The sequence below is a fragment of the Ruditapes philippinarum genome, unplaced genomic scaffold (genome assembly GCF_026571515.1).
Source record: "Ruditapes philippinarum isolate M1 unplaced genomic scaffold, ASM2657151v2 ctg2143_1_1_1_1, whole genome shotgun sequence".
In the NCBI taxonomy this organism is placed as follows: Eukaryota; Metazoa; Mollusca; class Bivalvia; order Venerida; family Veneridae; genus Ruditapes; species Ruditapes philippinarum.
The window spans coordinates 213,123-229,707 of NW_026857690.1; the positions used below are offsets into that span (position 1 = coordinate 213,123).

Consider the following 16,585-nt stretch of genomic DNA (forward strand, 5'->3'; position numbering starts at 1 on the left):
GTGTTTGTGTCCCGCGACCCCGCCGTTTTATTTCTTAAATCTCGCTCTGCCCCCCCCCCCCCTTGGGACGAAGTTTTATGTATAAGCGGGGGCGCGCGGCGGAGTTTTATTTTTTAAACTTCGCCCCGCGCCCTCGCTTATTAGCGAGTTTTCGCTCCGCGCTCCCGCCATTTTGACCGCGGGACAAAAACACGAATGGAACAAATCAGCCACCATACGGCAATTCTTATCTGAAGTTTGACGGATTCAATGGCCGAGAAGATGCGATTGTCCTTTATCGAGTTATCATGTGACGAAAATATGCGATAGTGTTAATATTTCGATTTTCTGTTTATGTTTACATTTAGAATATCGATAAAATATAAATAATGAATAGGTTACTCTAGCTCAAGTTTATTTGAAAACTTGAATGCGATTATTGATTTGTAATTTGTGAAATGTTCAATAGAAATATGGAAAATCTATAATTATTGTTACGTTGTTATTTACACATGTACAAATGTTCTAAATAAAATATGTTTAAACCAAATATGGAAAATACATTTCTGAAATAGAAAGTTGAACAAATCTATATACAATGTAATCTATGGAAAGGCTAACAAGTTCATCAGACTACACCAGGTAGGCGACATATTTTAAATGATATAAATTCGGAATCCATGATTTAAATTTGTTGTGCTAGACGAGTAACTGAATGCCCTAAACATGTTCAATAGAAATACCTAAACATATTGATATTGTTTTTGTTATCACCATACCGGAAGACGATATTTTTGTTATAAGTGTCAAGAGATTATGTACACATGTTTAACATTTGACGTAGAATATCTATACCAAATAGGTAATTTTTATGACGTGTGGACGTTAAGAACGCGTCACAGCTCGTATATCGAGCTGTGACGCGTTCCTAACGTCCACACGTCATAAAAAATACCTATTTGGTATAGATATTCTACGTAAAATGTTAAACATGTCTTCCTGCTCGGCGTCATACCGTCTCAAACTTGACGGCTAATCTCTTGAGTATTTTAAAATTCTTGCTTCCTTAAAGAAAACTGCCTGCAGTACACTTAAGCAACAAATGGCAGAGGATTCCATGCGTTTTATATAAAAAGACTTTATTACAAAGAAATGCGCGAACTACGACATTCTCCGGATTCAGACCAACACTTAATACCCTTTTTGTAATAGACACAAGGGAATCTTGTGTTTTTTTTCTTAACGTCCACACGTCATACATATAATTTACTATTTGGTATACATACTCTGCGAAAAAATCTGTATTGCACGTTTTAATAACCTGTATTAAGCGATCATACTCGGGGACGCAGCAAACGCCATTTTTCATTATTTAAACACCAAAACAATAAAGAAGACAAAGTCTCTATGTATAAAACACCATGTATTTTATGTTTTAGTTCAGGGGAGTACTCAGAACATATGTTAAGTGTATATGAAATAACCCAGATGCAAGTAATATTTCTGAAATTCTTTCAAATTTAATAACTTTATTTCCAATATATACTGTTCATTACAAATAGTTTAACAATGGAAGTGACAGGAAGAACATCAAGAGAGAACGACATCAGTTATAAGGATTCGGAGAGAACCAATGCTATTATCAACTGTGATCCATGCGGAAACGAAGGAGGCGAACAACTGGCCGAGGGCTTCTGTGAAAATTGCCAAGAATATTTATGTGCATCTTGCTACAAGATTCATCGCCGTCCCGCTGTTTGGCGTCATCATGTTCTCCTTGATAAAGAAAATATGCCATCATCAAAGACAACGAAAGAACAGTTGAACTATGAATGTACCGAACCTTGCTCTGAGCATTCCACAAAAGTACTTGAATATTTTTGCCAGACACATTCTCAGCTAGGTTGTCCAGTATGTATTACTACAAAACATCGATTGTGCAACGACGTTGATTATATACCAGGCATAGCCAACCAATTCAGAGAAAGTACAGAAGTAAAAGAGACATATGAAACACTTCAAAGCTTGAAAGAAGATATAAATACATATTCTGCCACACTTAGTGTAGACAAGATGAAAATTAAAACTTATGAAAAGAATGCAAAAGAACACATATTGCAATTAAGAGATGAATTCGATAGCATATGCAATAGGTTGGTTGATAATGTCGAACATGTTAGTAAATGTGACGAAAATAATATAGAGGATTCTCTCAAAACATGTGAAGAAATATTAAAAAACATAAAATTACGCCAGTCTGTTCTTGAGAAAAAACAAGCAGAAATGAAGATATCACAACTATTCACTGAAGCTAAGCTTTCAGAACTGTCTGCAGAAGAGTATAGAAGAGAGTTGGAGACGATTAAAGAATGTACAAAAAGTCGACATTACGAAATAAAGTGTGATATTGAAGCCTTGCGCGAAATGATTAAATTGACTTTTCGTGACAAGCAAAATGAAAACGATCCTTTATGTGCAAAGGTTACAAGTGAATATGAATATCCACAGAAGAATACAATAAAACATGGGCATATCCATAATGTAAGTAAAGTTTAACTGCAAATATTCTATGTAACGCGTCAAACTATATTTTATTATAATGCACATTTGTAACTTCGCCTTTTATTTAATAATCGTGACGTTGATCTCGGATATTCTATATATACACAGCTGATGTCAAGTAAAAGAGTAATTTTTAATTTTGTTCTTAAAAAGCGATTCTGCTGCATTATTAATTTGTTATAGAGATGTCTGACATATTATATGGTAGTATAAACGGTTGACTTTGTCTGCGATAAAACCCTAGCCTAGCTCTCTGGTTATATAAAATAACACCCGTAGTTAGTCGTTTATGCCGAGCCATATAATACGTCAGCCATTTTTTATAACTAATGATAACTCGAACATTAAATTTCTGATTAAGATTAAGAAATATATTTTTCTACAATTCTGAAATCAATACTATAACGTAACTATAAAATAACACTTTTTGTTACAGCTTGGTTGCAAGATTTTCTTTTGCTGATCTTTAGAAATGTCTTATCGATTTAATTCACCAGGTTATTTTAAAATTTCTTTACAATCGATAGTGTAGAATTAGACATTAAATTTTTACATTTTTATTTACTTGTATCATAGTCTGGGGACCTTTCTGTTGAAAATGGAAAATGTGTCAGAGTCAAATTGTATACATATACATGCACAGTGCGTTAACTGTTGTGCAGGTATTAGTTACCCGCACTCCAGAGCATGCCCATTTATTGGCTCATTTTTTCTGGGGTTTACATATTGTGACGGCAGAAAAACGGAAAGCGACAGAAATATCATATTCAGATCCTCGTTCATTGGTTGATTTTTTCTGGGGTTTCATATTATGACATCAGGGAACGTGTTTTTATGTTTGACTATGATACAAAAGAGAAAGAACATCAAAACACTCGGCTACGCCCCTCGTACAAATCAGATAGCCTCGTGTTTCGATGCTCTTTCTTTTACTTATTTATCATTTGATTATTAGCTCGACTAAAAAAATTGATAGAGGTATTGTTACAATCATGTCGGCGTTGTCGTTGCCGTAGCCGTTGTTGTCCGCAAACGTGTGCCTTGATATCACTTTTTAAGTTCTTGGTACTTAACCACAACAAGACCTTCAAGTAGACCAGGCTAACCTAGACCTTTTTTTCATAAAAGACCTAGACTTTCAAGGTCAAATGTCTAAATTTTTCTTGTTTTTTTATTGCTTATTTTTGCTTTTGCTATAACTTTGTTATTTTTGAATGGAGTGTCTTCAAACTTATGGAGTATCTTCAAACTTGAACATAACAACCTTCTAGGATAAACCTTGAAGGGAACCAGACATACATTCACTTATAAATGACAATTTAATGACCTTAATGATAAAGGTCAAATTCATGAAAATTTAAAAGTTGAATTTAAATTAACATTGATTTATTTATGACATTGAACTAAAAGGTTAAATTATTGAATTTCCAGTGATATTTGCTATAATTGACTCTATGTTGGAAGGTAATTAATCAATAGTTATCTTCATACTTGGACAAAACAACCTTTAAAGCAAGACTTAATAAAAAGTTGAACTTACCTTGACCATGACAATTTATAGACCTAGGTCAAATTATTGAATTTGGTAAAATTGTCATAATTTTGTTATTTATGTACGGATTTCATTTATATTTAGACAAAACTAGACTTGTCACGAAAAAACATATTGAATAATTTAGATGTGAACTTGACCTTTAATTGACATTAACTGTCAAGGTCAAATTAGGGACTTATCTTTTTGTTTGCCTAACTAGCTATAATTTTGTTATTTAATGGATTAACTTCATTTAGATACAACATCTTTTAGGTCAGTACCTTAATGTATATCAAACTCAAATTGACATTGACCCATGTATGACATTGACCTTGGAGGCCAAGTGATTGTATTTCACTGATTTATGCTATAATTGGCTGCACTTTGTTATCAATCCATGGAATTTATTTCATACTTGGACAAAACAGCCTTTTTGACAAGACCTTTTAAATGTTGAACTGACCTTGACCTACAGCTTTAAATGACCCTGACCATCAAGGTCAAATTATTGAATTTTAGTTATTTTGTCATAATTTTGTAATTTATGTACATATTTGATTCATAGGTGGACAAAGCAACTCTGATGACCATACGGGCAAGTTGAATAATTCAAATGTGACACTGACTTTAAAATGACCTTGACGGTCAAATGATAAAATTTTACTTATATTTTCTCAAATTTGTCTTTATCAATGGAAATGATACATACCTTACATCTTTAATTTTCTTTTTAAAGATTGTTTAAACCGGTAAGTTGTTTGCTTAAAGAAAAAGTAAAACAAAAAGGACGAGCGTTGCCCCCGCCCGGATATGGCTCTTGTTTTTTTTTACTTTTACTTTGCATTAGCTTTTGTAGACCTGAATATACCATAATTGGTTCATGAGCAAAACATTTTTTTCAGCAACTGTGATGTTAAAAGAAAGATTCAAACTGCATAAAGGAAAATAACCGATATCCTTTAATAACTGTATAAAGATAAATAAAATATGTTCAGAGCGACATATCTGATCAGCACATCTTTTAAAGTCAGTTAATAAGGAGTAAACTTTAAGACATTTCATTTTGGAAGTGAGGCATTTCTTTTATGTTCTTATGTTAATATTTCTAAGTTAAGATGCAATGTTTTTATGAAAAAGAACTAACGTATTGTAATTTTCTTTCTGTGTTCTATTTAAAGCTTGATTCAATGGCTGGTAATAAGGAAGAGAATGAAGAAAAGAAGAGTGGAGGTGCATGGGGACATTCGATATATCCGGTATATATGAACATATGTATAGTTTTATATGTAAGGAATGTGTGCTTGTTAATGCTCACACGCTACACATTTATTTAGTGAAAAAAAAAATTAATTGGGCTTTTTATCATTGCAATAAAAGGAGGTTATTGAATCACCTTCATTTGTAAAGAAACACAGAATATATGCGGAGTTATATATCTGAGCAGCACGTCATCAAAATTAACTTTTAGGTATATATTTCACTCCAGCACCGGAACATGTATTTTTATCTTATCATATAGTAATCTTTTCTATATGTAACGATTATGTGATTAATATAAAAAGAATTTACACTGCATAATATTTCTTTCTAAGCATTATCTAAAGCTTATTTCAAAGACGTAATATTTCTTACAATGTGCTATTGAAAGCGTATTCCAAAGACTGATTATAAGAAAGAGAATGTAAACAAGAAGAGTGGAGATGCACAGGGACATTCAAGATATGCGGTATTTATTAAAAGGTTTTATATCTTAGGAATGTATACTTGATTAACAATTTATAGCTACACGTGAAAGGTGAGCAATAAACGGTTATTTGTGAAAACATTTAATAACATTTGTAATGAGTTGTTCATTACGTTCCTGACATAATGTAAATGTCACTGCCTTAAATTTTTTGTTATCGTTTCTATAAGTTTACAAATTGGTATATCACTTCAAGCAATGGATAAGTTATTAGTTTTAGATCGAGTAACATCGAAACACTTGATATTAAGTCAATTTACGGGGTTTCAACATAGAAGAATGGATCTGTTGCATTTAAAAATCGCAATTATTTCAACACTGTAATGTTAAAATAAACATTCAAACTGCATAAAGGTAAATCATTCATAAAGAAAATTAAAATACATATCTGATCAGCACATCTTTTAAAGTCAGTTAATAAGGAGTAAACTTTGAGGCATTTCATTTTGGTAGTGAGGCATTTCTTTTATGTTCTTATGTTAATATTTCTAAGTTAAGACATATCTGACCAGCACGTCTTTAAAATCAGTTTTAAAGAATGAATTTTGAGGTATTGCACTCCAGCAGCAGAACTTTTGTTTTTATTAGCTCACCTGTCACAAAGTGACATGGTGATATTTTGTGATCACTTTTCGTCCGGCGTCCGTTCGTCCGTCAGTCCGTAAACTTTTACTTTAAACGACATCTCCTCATAAACCGCTAAGCCAATTTCATCCAAACTTCACAGGAATGTTCCTTTCGTAGTCAAATTTAAAAGTTGTTCAAAGAATTTAATTCCAAGCAGAACTCTGGTTGCCATGGCAACTGAAAGAAAAAACTTAAAATATCTTCTTTTAGAAAACCGAAAGAGCTAGAGTTTAAATATTAAGCATGAAACATCTTCTAGTAGGTGTCTACCAAGTTTGTTCAAATAAAAGCCCCTGGTTTAAAATTGGCCTTGGTCCAGGGGTCTATTACACAGGTGAGCGATTTCAGGTCCATCATGGTCTTCTTATGTTAATCTTTTCTATATGCAATATTTATGTGATTATTAACCATTAGGCAACTGTTGACTATTTGGTCAAATACGTATTTTGAAATTTTCCTCGTGAAAAGATGTATGGTTTTGTTAGCTCGACTATTCGAAGAATATGAGAGCTATTGTAGTCGCCCAGGCGTCGGCGTCCTCGTCCGCGTCGGCTTCTGCGTTGGTTAAAGTTTTTAGTAAAATCAAATATCTCAATTATTGCTTGAGATATTCAATTGAAACTTACAATACTTATTTATAGTAACAATGTTCATCAGATTTTTGTAAAGTCAAATATCTCAATAACTATCAGAGATTATGATTTGAAACTTCTCATATGCATGAAGGGTCATCATTGTATGTCACTGACCAAGTTCCATAACTCTATCTTGCATTTAGGCTGATTTATCTCCCCTTTTCTACTTAGTCTCTTGGTTAATGTTTACATGCAAGTTTTACATATCTCAATAACTATTAAAGATATTTATTTAAAACTTCACATATGCATTTAGGGTCATAATTGTAGGTCACTGACCAAGATCCATAATTCTATCTTGCATTTAGGCTGATTTTTCTCCCCTTTTTCAACAATTAATGGAGGGTTTGTGCCTTTTTTGGGACAATTTTATGCATTCATAATAATAAAGCAGTGATTTACTTGATAAAACATCTTAATAACAAGCCTTTGTACCTTTTTGGTCAATTTATGTTTTGATAGGTAAGCATTATCATACTCAATAAAACACCCTTGTGACAACTTTTTCGAATAGTCGAGCCTTACTGGCCTCAGCAGGGATGGGTACAATTACAATTATAATTTAATTAATTACAATTAAGTATGAAAAATCATATAATTAAAAATATTTGTTAATTGAGCCAAAACTCAATTACTTTAATTGTAATTAATTAATTACTTTGTGAAATTCTTCATTTAATTGTCAATTTAATTCAATTAAATTCAATTAATCTGAATTCTGTGCACATTAACCATTGATCTGATTTAGGTAAAATGCATACTTTTTCACCTGTATTGTCTGATATAGATAATCTTCCAAGAAGTGATAATTGATAATCACCTGTCAATGATTTTAATACAGGTAGCTTTTCATGGGTATTGTCATGATTGATATAGCCTAAGACAGTTCTTGTTAAGAAACATGCATGACAAAAACCCGAAGCAATACTGGAAATTCCTTAAAAAACTTAAACCGAAATCAAAGGCTGATGACACGCCATCAACCACAGAATTTTACAATTTTTTTAAAAATATTAATAAAAACCCCTATATTGATGAGGAAGATGATCGTTTTCTATCCCATGATTTTTTAGAACATTCGAACCAATATTTAGATGCACCTATCTCTGATGCTGAAATTTTAAGATGTATAAGAAATTTAAATAACGGAAAAGCTTGCAGTCCCACGGATAATATATTAAATGAGCACATTAAATCGACCAAAGACCTGCTTTTACCTGTCTATAATAAACTCTTCAATTCAGTACTAAACTCCGGCATTATTCCAAAATCATGGCTCGAAGGGTTCATTATCCCAATTTATAAAAACAAAGGAAACTCTCTAGACACTAGTTCTTACAGACCAATTACCATTCTATCATGTCTAGGCAAACTATTTACAGCAGTCTTAAACTTAAGACTAACCAATTATATTGAAAATACACATTTACTTAATGAAAATCAAGCAGGATTCCGAAGCTCGTATTCATGTTCTGATCATATTTTCACGCTCCATGCACTTATTGAGATCTTAAGGAAAAGAAAACAAAAGGTTTATTGTGCCTATGTAGACTTCTCACAATGTTTTGATAGAATTTGGCGATTTGGACTCTGGCAGAAACTTACGCAAAACCTTATCGATGGAAAATTATTTCGAACAATTTTTAACATGTATCAAAATATTAAATCTTGTGTAAAGCATAACGGTCAACATTCTCAATTCTTCTCTTCAGAAATAGGAGTCCGACAAGGCGAGAATTTAAGTCCGATCCTCTTTTCTTTATATTTAAATGATTTACAAACATATCTGGAGGCACACGGTGCCGCTGGTATTGAGCTAGATGAACCTTGGCTTAAACTTTTAATTCTTCTCTACGCTGACGACACCGTGATAGTCTCGGATAACCCTGTCGATTTTCAACATAGTTTAAATTATTTTAACTCGTATTGTATTCAATGGAAATTAACTGTTAATCCAAATAAAACAAAAGTAATAATATTCGGAGCTAGAAATAGAAATTCATATCATTTTAATTTAGGCGAACATGAACTTGAAATAACTGACAAATACCATTATCTAGGTTTAACATTTTCTGCGTCCGGTTCATTCCTTAAAGCTAGGCAACATATAAGCCAACAGGCCAATAAAGCAATGCACCTTCTATTTACAAAAACAAATAACTCAGACCTACCCCCTGATCTAATAATAAAGTTATTTGATTACACTGTTATGCCGATCCTTACATATGGGTCAGAAATTTTTGGTTTTGAAAATCTAGATTTACTTGAAAAAATCCATAACGTCTTTATGAGACGAATAACGTCGGCTAGGAAAAGCACCCCAAAATATATGCTCAACGGTGAGCTTGGAAGACATCCGATTTATATTAATGTATATGCTAAAATGATCTCTTTTTGGTCACGTTTAGTGCTTGGAAATGAAAATAAACTATCCGTTAAAATTTACAATTACATGTTAAATCGGAATGATACTGAATTTAAATGGACAAGTAAAATTAAAGAGATTCTCGTTAATGTAGGAAGACCTGATATTTGGCAAAACCAGCAAATTTTAGTGCATAAAAATATCCACAAAATTGTAAAACAAACTTTAATTGATCAATTTAAACAAAGTTGGTATAATGATCTACAAGCGTCGAATAAAGGTAGAATTTACAGCTCATTTAAAAACACTTTAGAATACGAGACATATTTCAATATACTCCCAAAAGAAAGCTACATAACCTTATTTAGATTTCGTACATGTAATAATCGTTTACCAATTGAAACAGCGCGTTGGGGACGGGGAACCGCTTTTCTAGATAGCACGTGTGGACTCTGTAACTCCGGAGATATAGGCTCGGAACAACACTATTTACTTAAATGCCCATTCTTTAATACAGAAAGAAACTCCCTCCTACAGCAAACTTATATTTCAGATACCGTCCATTGTTTTGCAAGAATATTATCAAGTAGAAATGAAAATACTCTTTCTAATTTAAGTAAATTTACCGGCATTATTATGTCTAAATTTAACTAGCATAAGTTATGCCATAGAAGAAATAACTGCGTTCCTTTTTCTTTCTTCTTTTTATCTTTATCTAAATGAACGTGTAATCATCTTACAGCACTTAGACATTGTGTATACATTTATAATAGCTACCGTTTTCAGACAAAAGAACTTTACCTTGTAATAAATCCATGTAAATATTGCACAAAATTATGAATGACATTCTTTTTTGTTGTAAAATTACATGTATTAAGTCCATGATTTTCACGTGCATAGCCCACAAACTCTCCCTACTTAAAGAAATTACATTGTTATTTTTTTTTTCCCTAGAAATCTTTTAGTTGATCTAAACAGTTCATAGAAAATATATATTTGCGCAAAGCACTCATTGGTAGCAAATATAATTAATCATAGCATTATTGTTGTTAATTAAACGTGTTTTATTACGAACTATTTAACATTGCGAATTGTATATGTACTTAGGCTAACGATTTAAGATTACAGGGGCGTACATGTAAGATTATTATTTATGCTCCTTGATAAAGGCTGATATTGACTTATATGAATTTAAATTATCTCTATCATTAATCTTACTTAAAAAAAAACACACTTCATTTTATTTTTCTCTCTCTATAATTTTGTAAAGTACAATACATGTAGTATAATTTATGACTTAAAAGTCTCTATATAGCATGCTGATCACATGCAAAATTTTGTCTAATGTATAGAATATTATTTAATATGTGTTTATGTTTTACTGTACATTGAAATGTTTTTTGTTTTTTTTTTATGTTTTTCCAAAGGATAACTAGCATAAAAAAATGTTAATGAAAACACTCTAGTGTGCTATTGGTCATTTCTTTTCTTTTTTTTCTTTCTTTTCTTGTTTTAACATAGTAATGATTTGAACACATTAACATTAAGGTCTCTGCTCCATGATAAGTCAATTAAAAAAGTTTAGTTTTTTTGTTTTTTGTTTTTTTTTCTCTTGTTGTTTTTATTTAATACTTATATAGATAAGAACTATATCATCAGATGAATAATGTGCATATTAAATCTTTATTGAAGGATTCCCCCAAAATTAACATTTTTATCTATAAATGTTACTGAATCTTCATTCTATTTTGAATAAAACACTATTCATCAGCTGATAAAGTACTATCGGAAGTTTGTTTATAATATTATATCTGTTTATATAGTATATCCCCATGTTGTATTACCATATACCCTGGGAAAGAAATAAAGAGATATGTTCTGTTCTGTTCTGTTCTGTTTATATTTAAACTTAAAGATGGGCAAATGAATTTAAGACATTTAACAGTGGTAATAGCTTTTTTTTAAAAAGTGTGTAAGTTTGAGGTAAAATGTATGAACCCTATACCAATATTGTTATAGATGCCCCAGGTAACCAATGCTGCCCACGCCGGCACTTCCGCTAACACAAAGTACCAACAGAAAAACTATGGCTCACATGTACAATATGGAACAAATAAAAGTAAGTTCAAACATTTTTATAATTACTAGAAATAAATGCTTTTGAATATGAAAAATATGTACATAACTTAATGGTATTTACGCCTCATGATTTGGGTTCAAATTCTGCTAAGTTCTTTGAAATCCTTTATTGTGAGAAAGCTATCCAACTACTTCCCAGAAGGTTGAGGTAGAAAAGTCACCATGTGTTGGGGTGATGTAAAACCCAACCCCAAATAAAAACAACAAAAAGTAGATGGTTCAATTTCTGTCCCATCTTGTGATTTAAATGCTTACTAGTAGACGTTCAATACTACCTTCGCCATAAAACTGCAGTAACTTACATGAAATAAAGAAGGACTTATAACAGTTTTACAATCAACACTCGAATGTCGGAAGCTCAATTATTGTACACCTTGATTAATTATTGAAATTCCTTGATATTATTATTGATTCAAATTCAAGCAGGAGACGAGCTTTACAAACATTTGTCAGGTTCAGGGTAAAGCCCTGGGCCGCAAACTCATAATCGTTCACGTGACACTCATAATCAGTTGAAATCATGGGCAATTTTGTTACTATATATAGTAAAAAGTGTATTAAAAAATCATTATAAACATTTTTGAGGTTCAGGGTTTAAACGAGATGTTTGTTAATTGTTTTTAGTGTATGACAATCTGACTGGTCAGTCTAGCGGTGATTTCTCTAAAAGTCACTATGGAACGTCACAGGCACAACCCAAAGCTAACTGTAAGTATATCAGTAATCTGGAAGTATTGTTTTGAATTTCTACTGGTTGGTTGGCTTATTAATGGAGCATTTTTGTATGTATATACATTTGTACTGGTGTCAGTGATTTTTCACCTTGTATAAAATCACAGGCTTAAGTTGTACAGTTTTTGTGTCGCCTTGAAAAGGCGACATATAGGGGTTACTTTTGTGGGCTTGTCCGGAAAAGCTAAAGCTAAAGCTTGTCCGGAGCATACAGTACAGCTCGCGCGGATTGTGCATTTTTTGTGCTTCCTCCGCGATCGACGTGAGAGACAAATCTCTGTTTCTCCGCGAATCAACTTCCTAAATCGCGGAAATACAACTGCAACGCGTATCGCGGAGTTTTAGAGAGGGTAAAAGCGCTAATTCGGAGTTTCTCCGAGAAAATCAATAATATAATCGGTTAATAAGTAATGTACTTACATATTTTTTTTTACAGTTTTTCCCTTTTTTTTACTAAATTAATGTCGTATGTTACATATAGTTAACGTTACTTGTTTGCATTTTTTTTATATTTGTTTGTTAAAAAAATGACGTAAATACATCATCGATAACAAGGTACTTGTAATATGCTTATCAATTGGATTAACAAGTTTTTATTTAAAACATGTTAGCATGTCCGATTACATTATATTAGGTTATAATTTTTATTTCTATTTTCGGGTGTGTCTGCAAAGGAAAGATAAAATTGATATGGCTGTGTTGTTCTATTTATTTTAAATCTTCAACACAAACCACACTATGTTTTAATGGCATTTCTAAAGATGCAGTTACAAATTTGCGACCAAAATATTTCTTTCATTGTCTCAAGTTCAAATGCGTAATAAAATCCTGTACTTAATTCTGATTTCAATACGATAATTAATATAATTGTATTTATTAAATTGGCCAAAGGTATGTTAAGGTATGTTAAAATATGCCGATTTGCCAAATAAAAACTGAAACTGAAACTGATAATTACTAAGCAGGTGTTACAATGTACATTTTCAAAGAATATATAAAAACAAAGAAAGGTGAGCACATGTAATTTAAATACCGGTTGTCATAACTAGTTGTCTTTTTTTCTCTCGCCAATTTCACGTCTTCAGGTATGTTAATTAAAGCAAGGTGTTAAAGTTTCAAAGATAAGTTTTCATAATTAGAATTTGAGTAAGAGTAATTTGAGAACTGCGTGTCACAGACAGCTCACTTAAATATTACAACATTCTTATCTTCCTTCCTTCATTCTGCTTTAAATCTGTGACTGTATATTTCTATAATTGTGCATTTCAAAAGTTTGTTATTATTTGTCCAAAGGGAAATACTTGGATATACTAGTGTTTGTTATTTTGTTTCAAAACGATAAACTTGGATTTAAAAGTTTTTTAATAAAGTGTTTGTGCCGATAAGAGACTGGTGATTATAGGACTTTTAGCCATGTCGGCTTTGCGTCAGGTGTCAAAGAGACACTCACTATCTAGTGAGATACGATTGTGACAAGAAATTGCAAGTCAGAACAGCAGGTTTTTTTTAACACTGGCGAAAAGGTAAGCTAAAGAGAATTATGTATTACTTAAATTGACATTATGACCATATTTCATTGTCAAATTAAGATTAATAAATATTTTGAATTAATGTTATAACGGCAACTGAAAACAATTCATATTTATGTGAATCTGCCTTACATTAAAAAATCAAAGCACAGAAGGCGCTCAATTTGTTTGGGTCTAAGAGAATGTCAGAAAGGTGAAGGTTGTGAGATTATAAACCAATTTGTTTTTGTAAAGTGCCACCAATGCTGTTTCCAGCGTTATAACTGTAGTAGTTTGGCTATAAGGCTAATTTCAACACTGATATTCAATTAAATGTTTACGAGGGATGTCCGGGAAGTTCATACATGTCATATACATCTGCTGCATTTGTATTGTTAAACAATACATCCAAATTTTGTCAGCATAAATATACATATCTAGCGAACACATTTATCAAAAATTACTGAACTGTGACTTACGTTTGTATTTTAAAATTATTTACATACAACATAATTATATATACATCATCATGGAGCACTTTGACAACATCCATGCCGTCAAATTAAATTCATGTTTACCAACTATTTAATTTCTTCCGATTTCAACAGCCATGGTACCTGTCTGACGTATACTTAATACATGTTATGTTCCTTTGCTATTACTTCATGAATTTCATATTTAAAATTATTATTTAAAAATAAAGATTTTACTGGTTCCCATACTGTGTGTGAGATGTCTGCCTTTTTCAAAAAATGTACTGCAATCTACGATATTTCGGTCATGCTACCCTTGCAACACAAAATTTACGCACCTTCATTGCCTATAATCGCCTTATACAAGCTGTTTATTTACGTATGACGTTATAATTTACTTGACTTAATTTTACTTGACAAAAACTCAAAATATAATGGTTTTGATAAGGATTGCAAACATTTTATATTGAATGAATTTGACACACGAATTGTGTATTTTACAAGTAGTTTGACATTACACCCAAAGTTCGGTGACATTACACAGCTAATGACATGCAATTTAAGAAAATCTGCGCAAAGTGGCATTACACAAAACGTCAAACGTGAAAATATCCCGTTCTGCGTTTGTCACGCAATGGCATGATATTTAAGATGGCATTACACAAAACGTCAAAAATAGCCCGTTTTGCATAAGTCGCGCAGTAGAAATATGATTAATACTGCTAAATCAGTTATTAATAGCATATAATATTTTATTCTTTATTATAACTTCATTAATGTTATACAGTGATTACAACATATCATAAATAAAAATAAATAATGCACGGAATGGTACCCGAGATATAACTTGACCAGTAAAGCTGGAACGTCGCCATATGATACATACTGTGTTGATGTGACGTAAAACCCAATCAAACAAACAAACATGAAAAGACCCTTTCCCATAGGAAACTGATATAGATGATGGCACATCACATCGTCAATCTTTATTCGAATTATTAAATATAGGATTTTTTTTCTTCATTGAGTGGAAATATTTCACAAGTGGCAGTGAATGTTTCACTGCAGTTTATAATATATATGTAACAGTCCGATGAAAATCTGATACACAATTTGTTGAAAAAATCAATTTAGCTACACTGTCTGAGAATAAGCCTTTACAGCATCTATATTTTTATAAATATTTTGATATTAAACAATTGTATCTTCTTTTAACAGATTACGGTTGGGAAGACGTACAATGTACACTGTTCAATGGGACCTGTCCAAAAAAGATGCATCCACAGCAGAAGTTCTGAGTGCGGGTACCAGCGACGAGTGCAATGCTGCTATGAAAACAACGCTGGAAGATGATGGAAAACAGAAAAAAAGAAAGGTGTGTACATGACACTTACATAACGTTCTTTCTTTCTTCCATGTCTTTTAATTTTGATATCCCATAAAATTGTTCTAGGGGTGCATACAGTCGAACCTCTTGTTAAGTATATAAATGATATTGAGCGAATTAATTGGACAAGTTCAATAGAATTAAATAATGCAAGCCTCTAGCGAGCATAAGATAAATTCATTCACATAGTTACATAAAATTACACGAATTTAGTTTTAATATCTATTTATTTATTATAAAAATAAAAACAATTGTCACTGCCGCCCTATAGTATATACCTATTTCACCTCCTCATAATAAATATGCACGGCCATACAAAACCATTTTTATGGAGTCGCAAAAGCGTATGACTTTTTTTATATGCATGAATGTTAAATAGCATAGTAGCCAGATACAGCAATAGCAATAGAGATCGTAGCGCGACATAAAATGCTTATAAAAATTGCCATTATGTATAAGCAGTATTTTAAAAGTATATTTCATTTCAGGTCACTTCTACAGGGGGATGTCCAAAAAAAGATGTGTAAACCACTTCGTCTGGCTATGCCGTCAAGTGATATGTCATCAAGTGATATGACGTCCGAGTGTAGTGTGCCTTCAACAGAAGAGAACCATGTGTCTCCAAATACACAGCCAGGATAGCCTTCTTCGCCAGTGACAACAGGTGCTTTTCGCTTTGAAGAAGTAACAACGCCTACCACGCCCGTTGTTGTTTCAACGGAACCTTCATCACCATTGACGCCACGCGCTTTACGCCCGAGTGGTATTAGAATCCTCCATCAACTTCTACGGTGAATGTCCTTGTAAATCAAAACACCCAGCTTATTAAGGACAACAAGATGTTACTTCAAAGTGTTGAGAGACAGTCATTGCTGCTTAGTAAGCTTAGTTCAGAATTTC

At 32.2% G+C, this 16,585-nt stretch overlaps 1 protein-coding gene across 1 annotated transcript in view; it reads left to right on the forward strand.

Annotated features, from left to right (window-relative positions):
- The first annotated feature begins 223 nt into the window (after nt 1–223).
- LOC132750587 (uncharacterized) overlaps nt 224–16,585 on the forward strand; it is a 37,896-nt gene continuing 21,534 nt past the window's right edge. Inside the window, exons 1-5 of the mRNA XM_060740594.1 lie at nt 224–621; nt 1,542–2,520; nt 5,254–5,331; nt 11,466–11,565; nt 12,210–12,293. Coding sequence (XP_060596577.1) covers nt 587–621; nt 1,542–2,520; nt 5,254–5,331; nt 11,466–11,565; nt 12,210–12,293 — 1,276 coding nt within the window. The 5' untranslated portion in view covers nt 224–586. The remainder of the gene's footprint in view (nt 622–1,541; nt 2,521–5,253; nt 5,332–11,465; nt 11,566–12,209; nt 12,294–16,585) is intronic.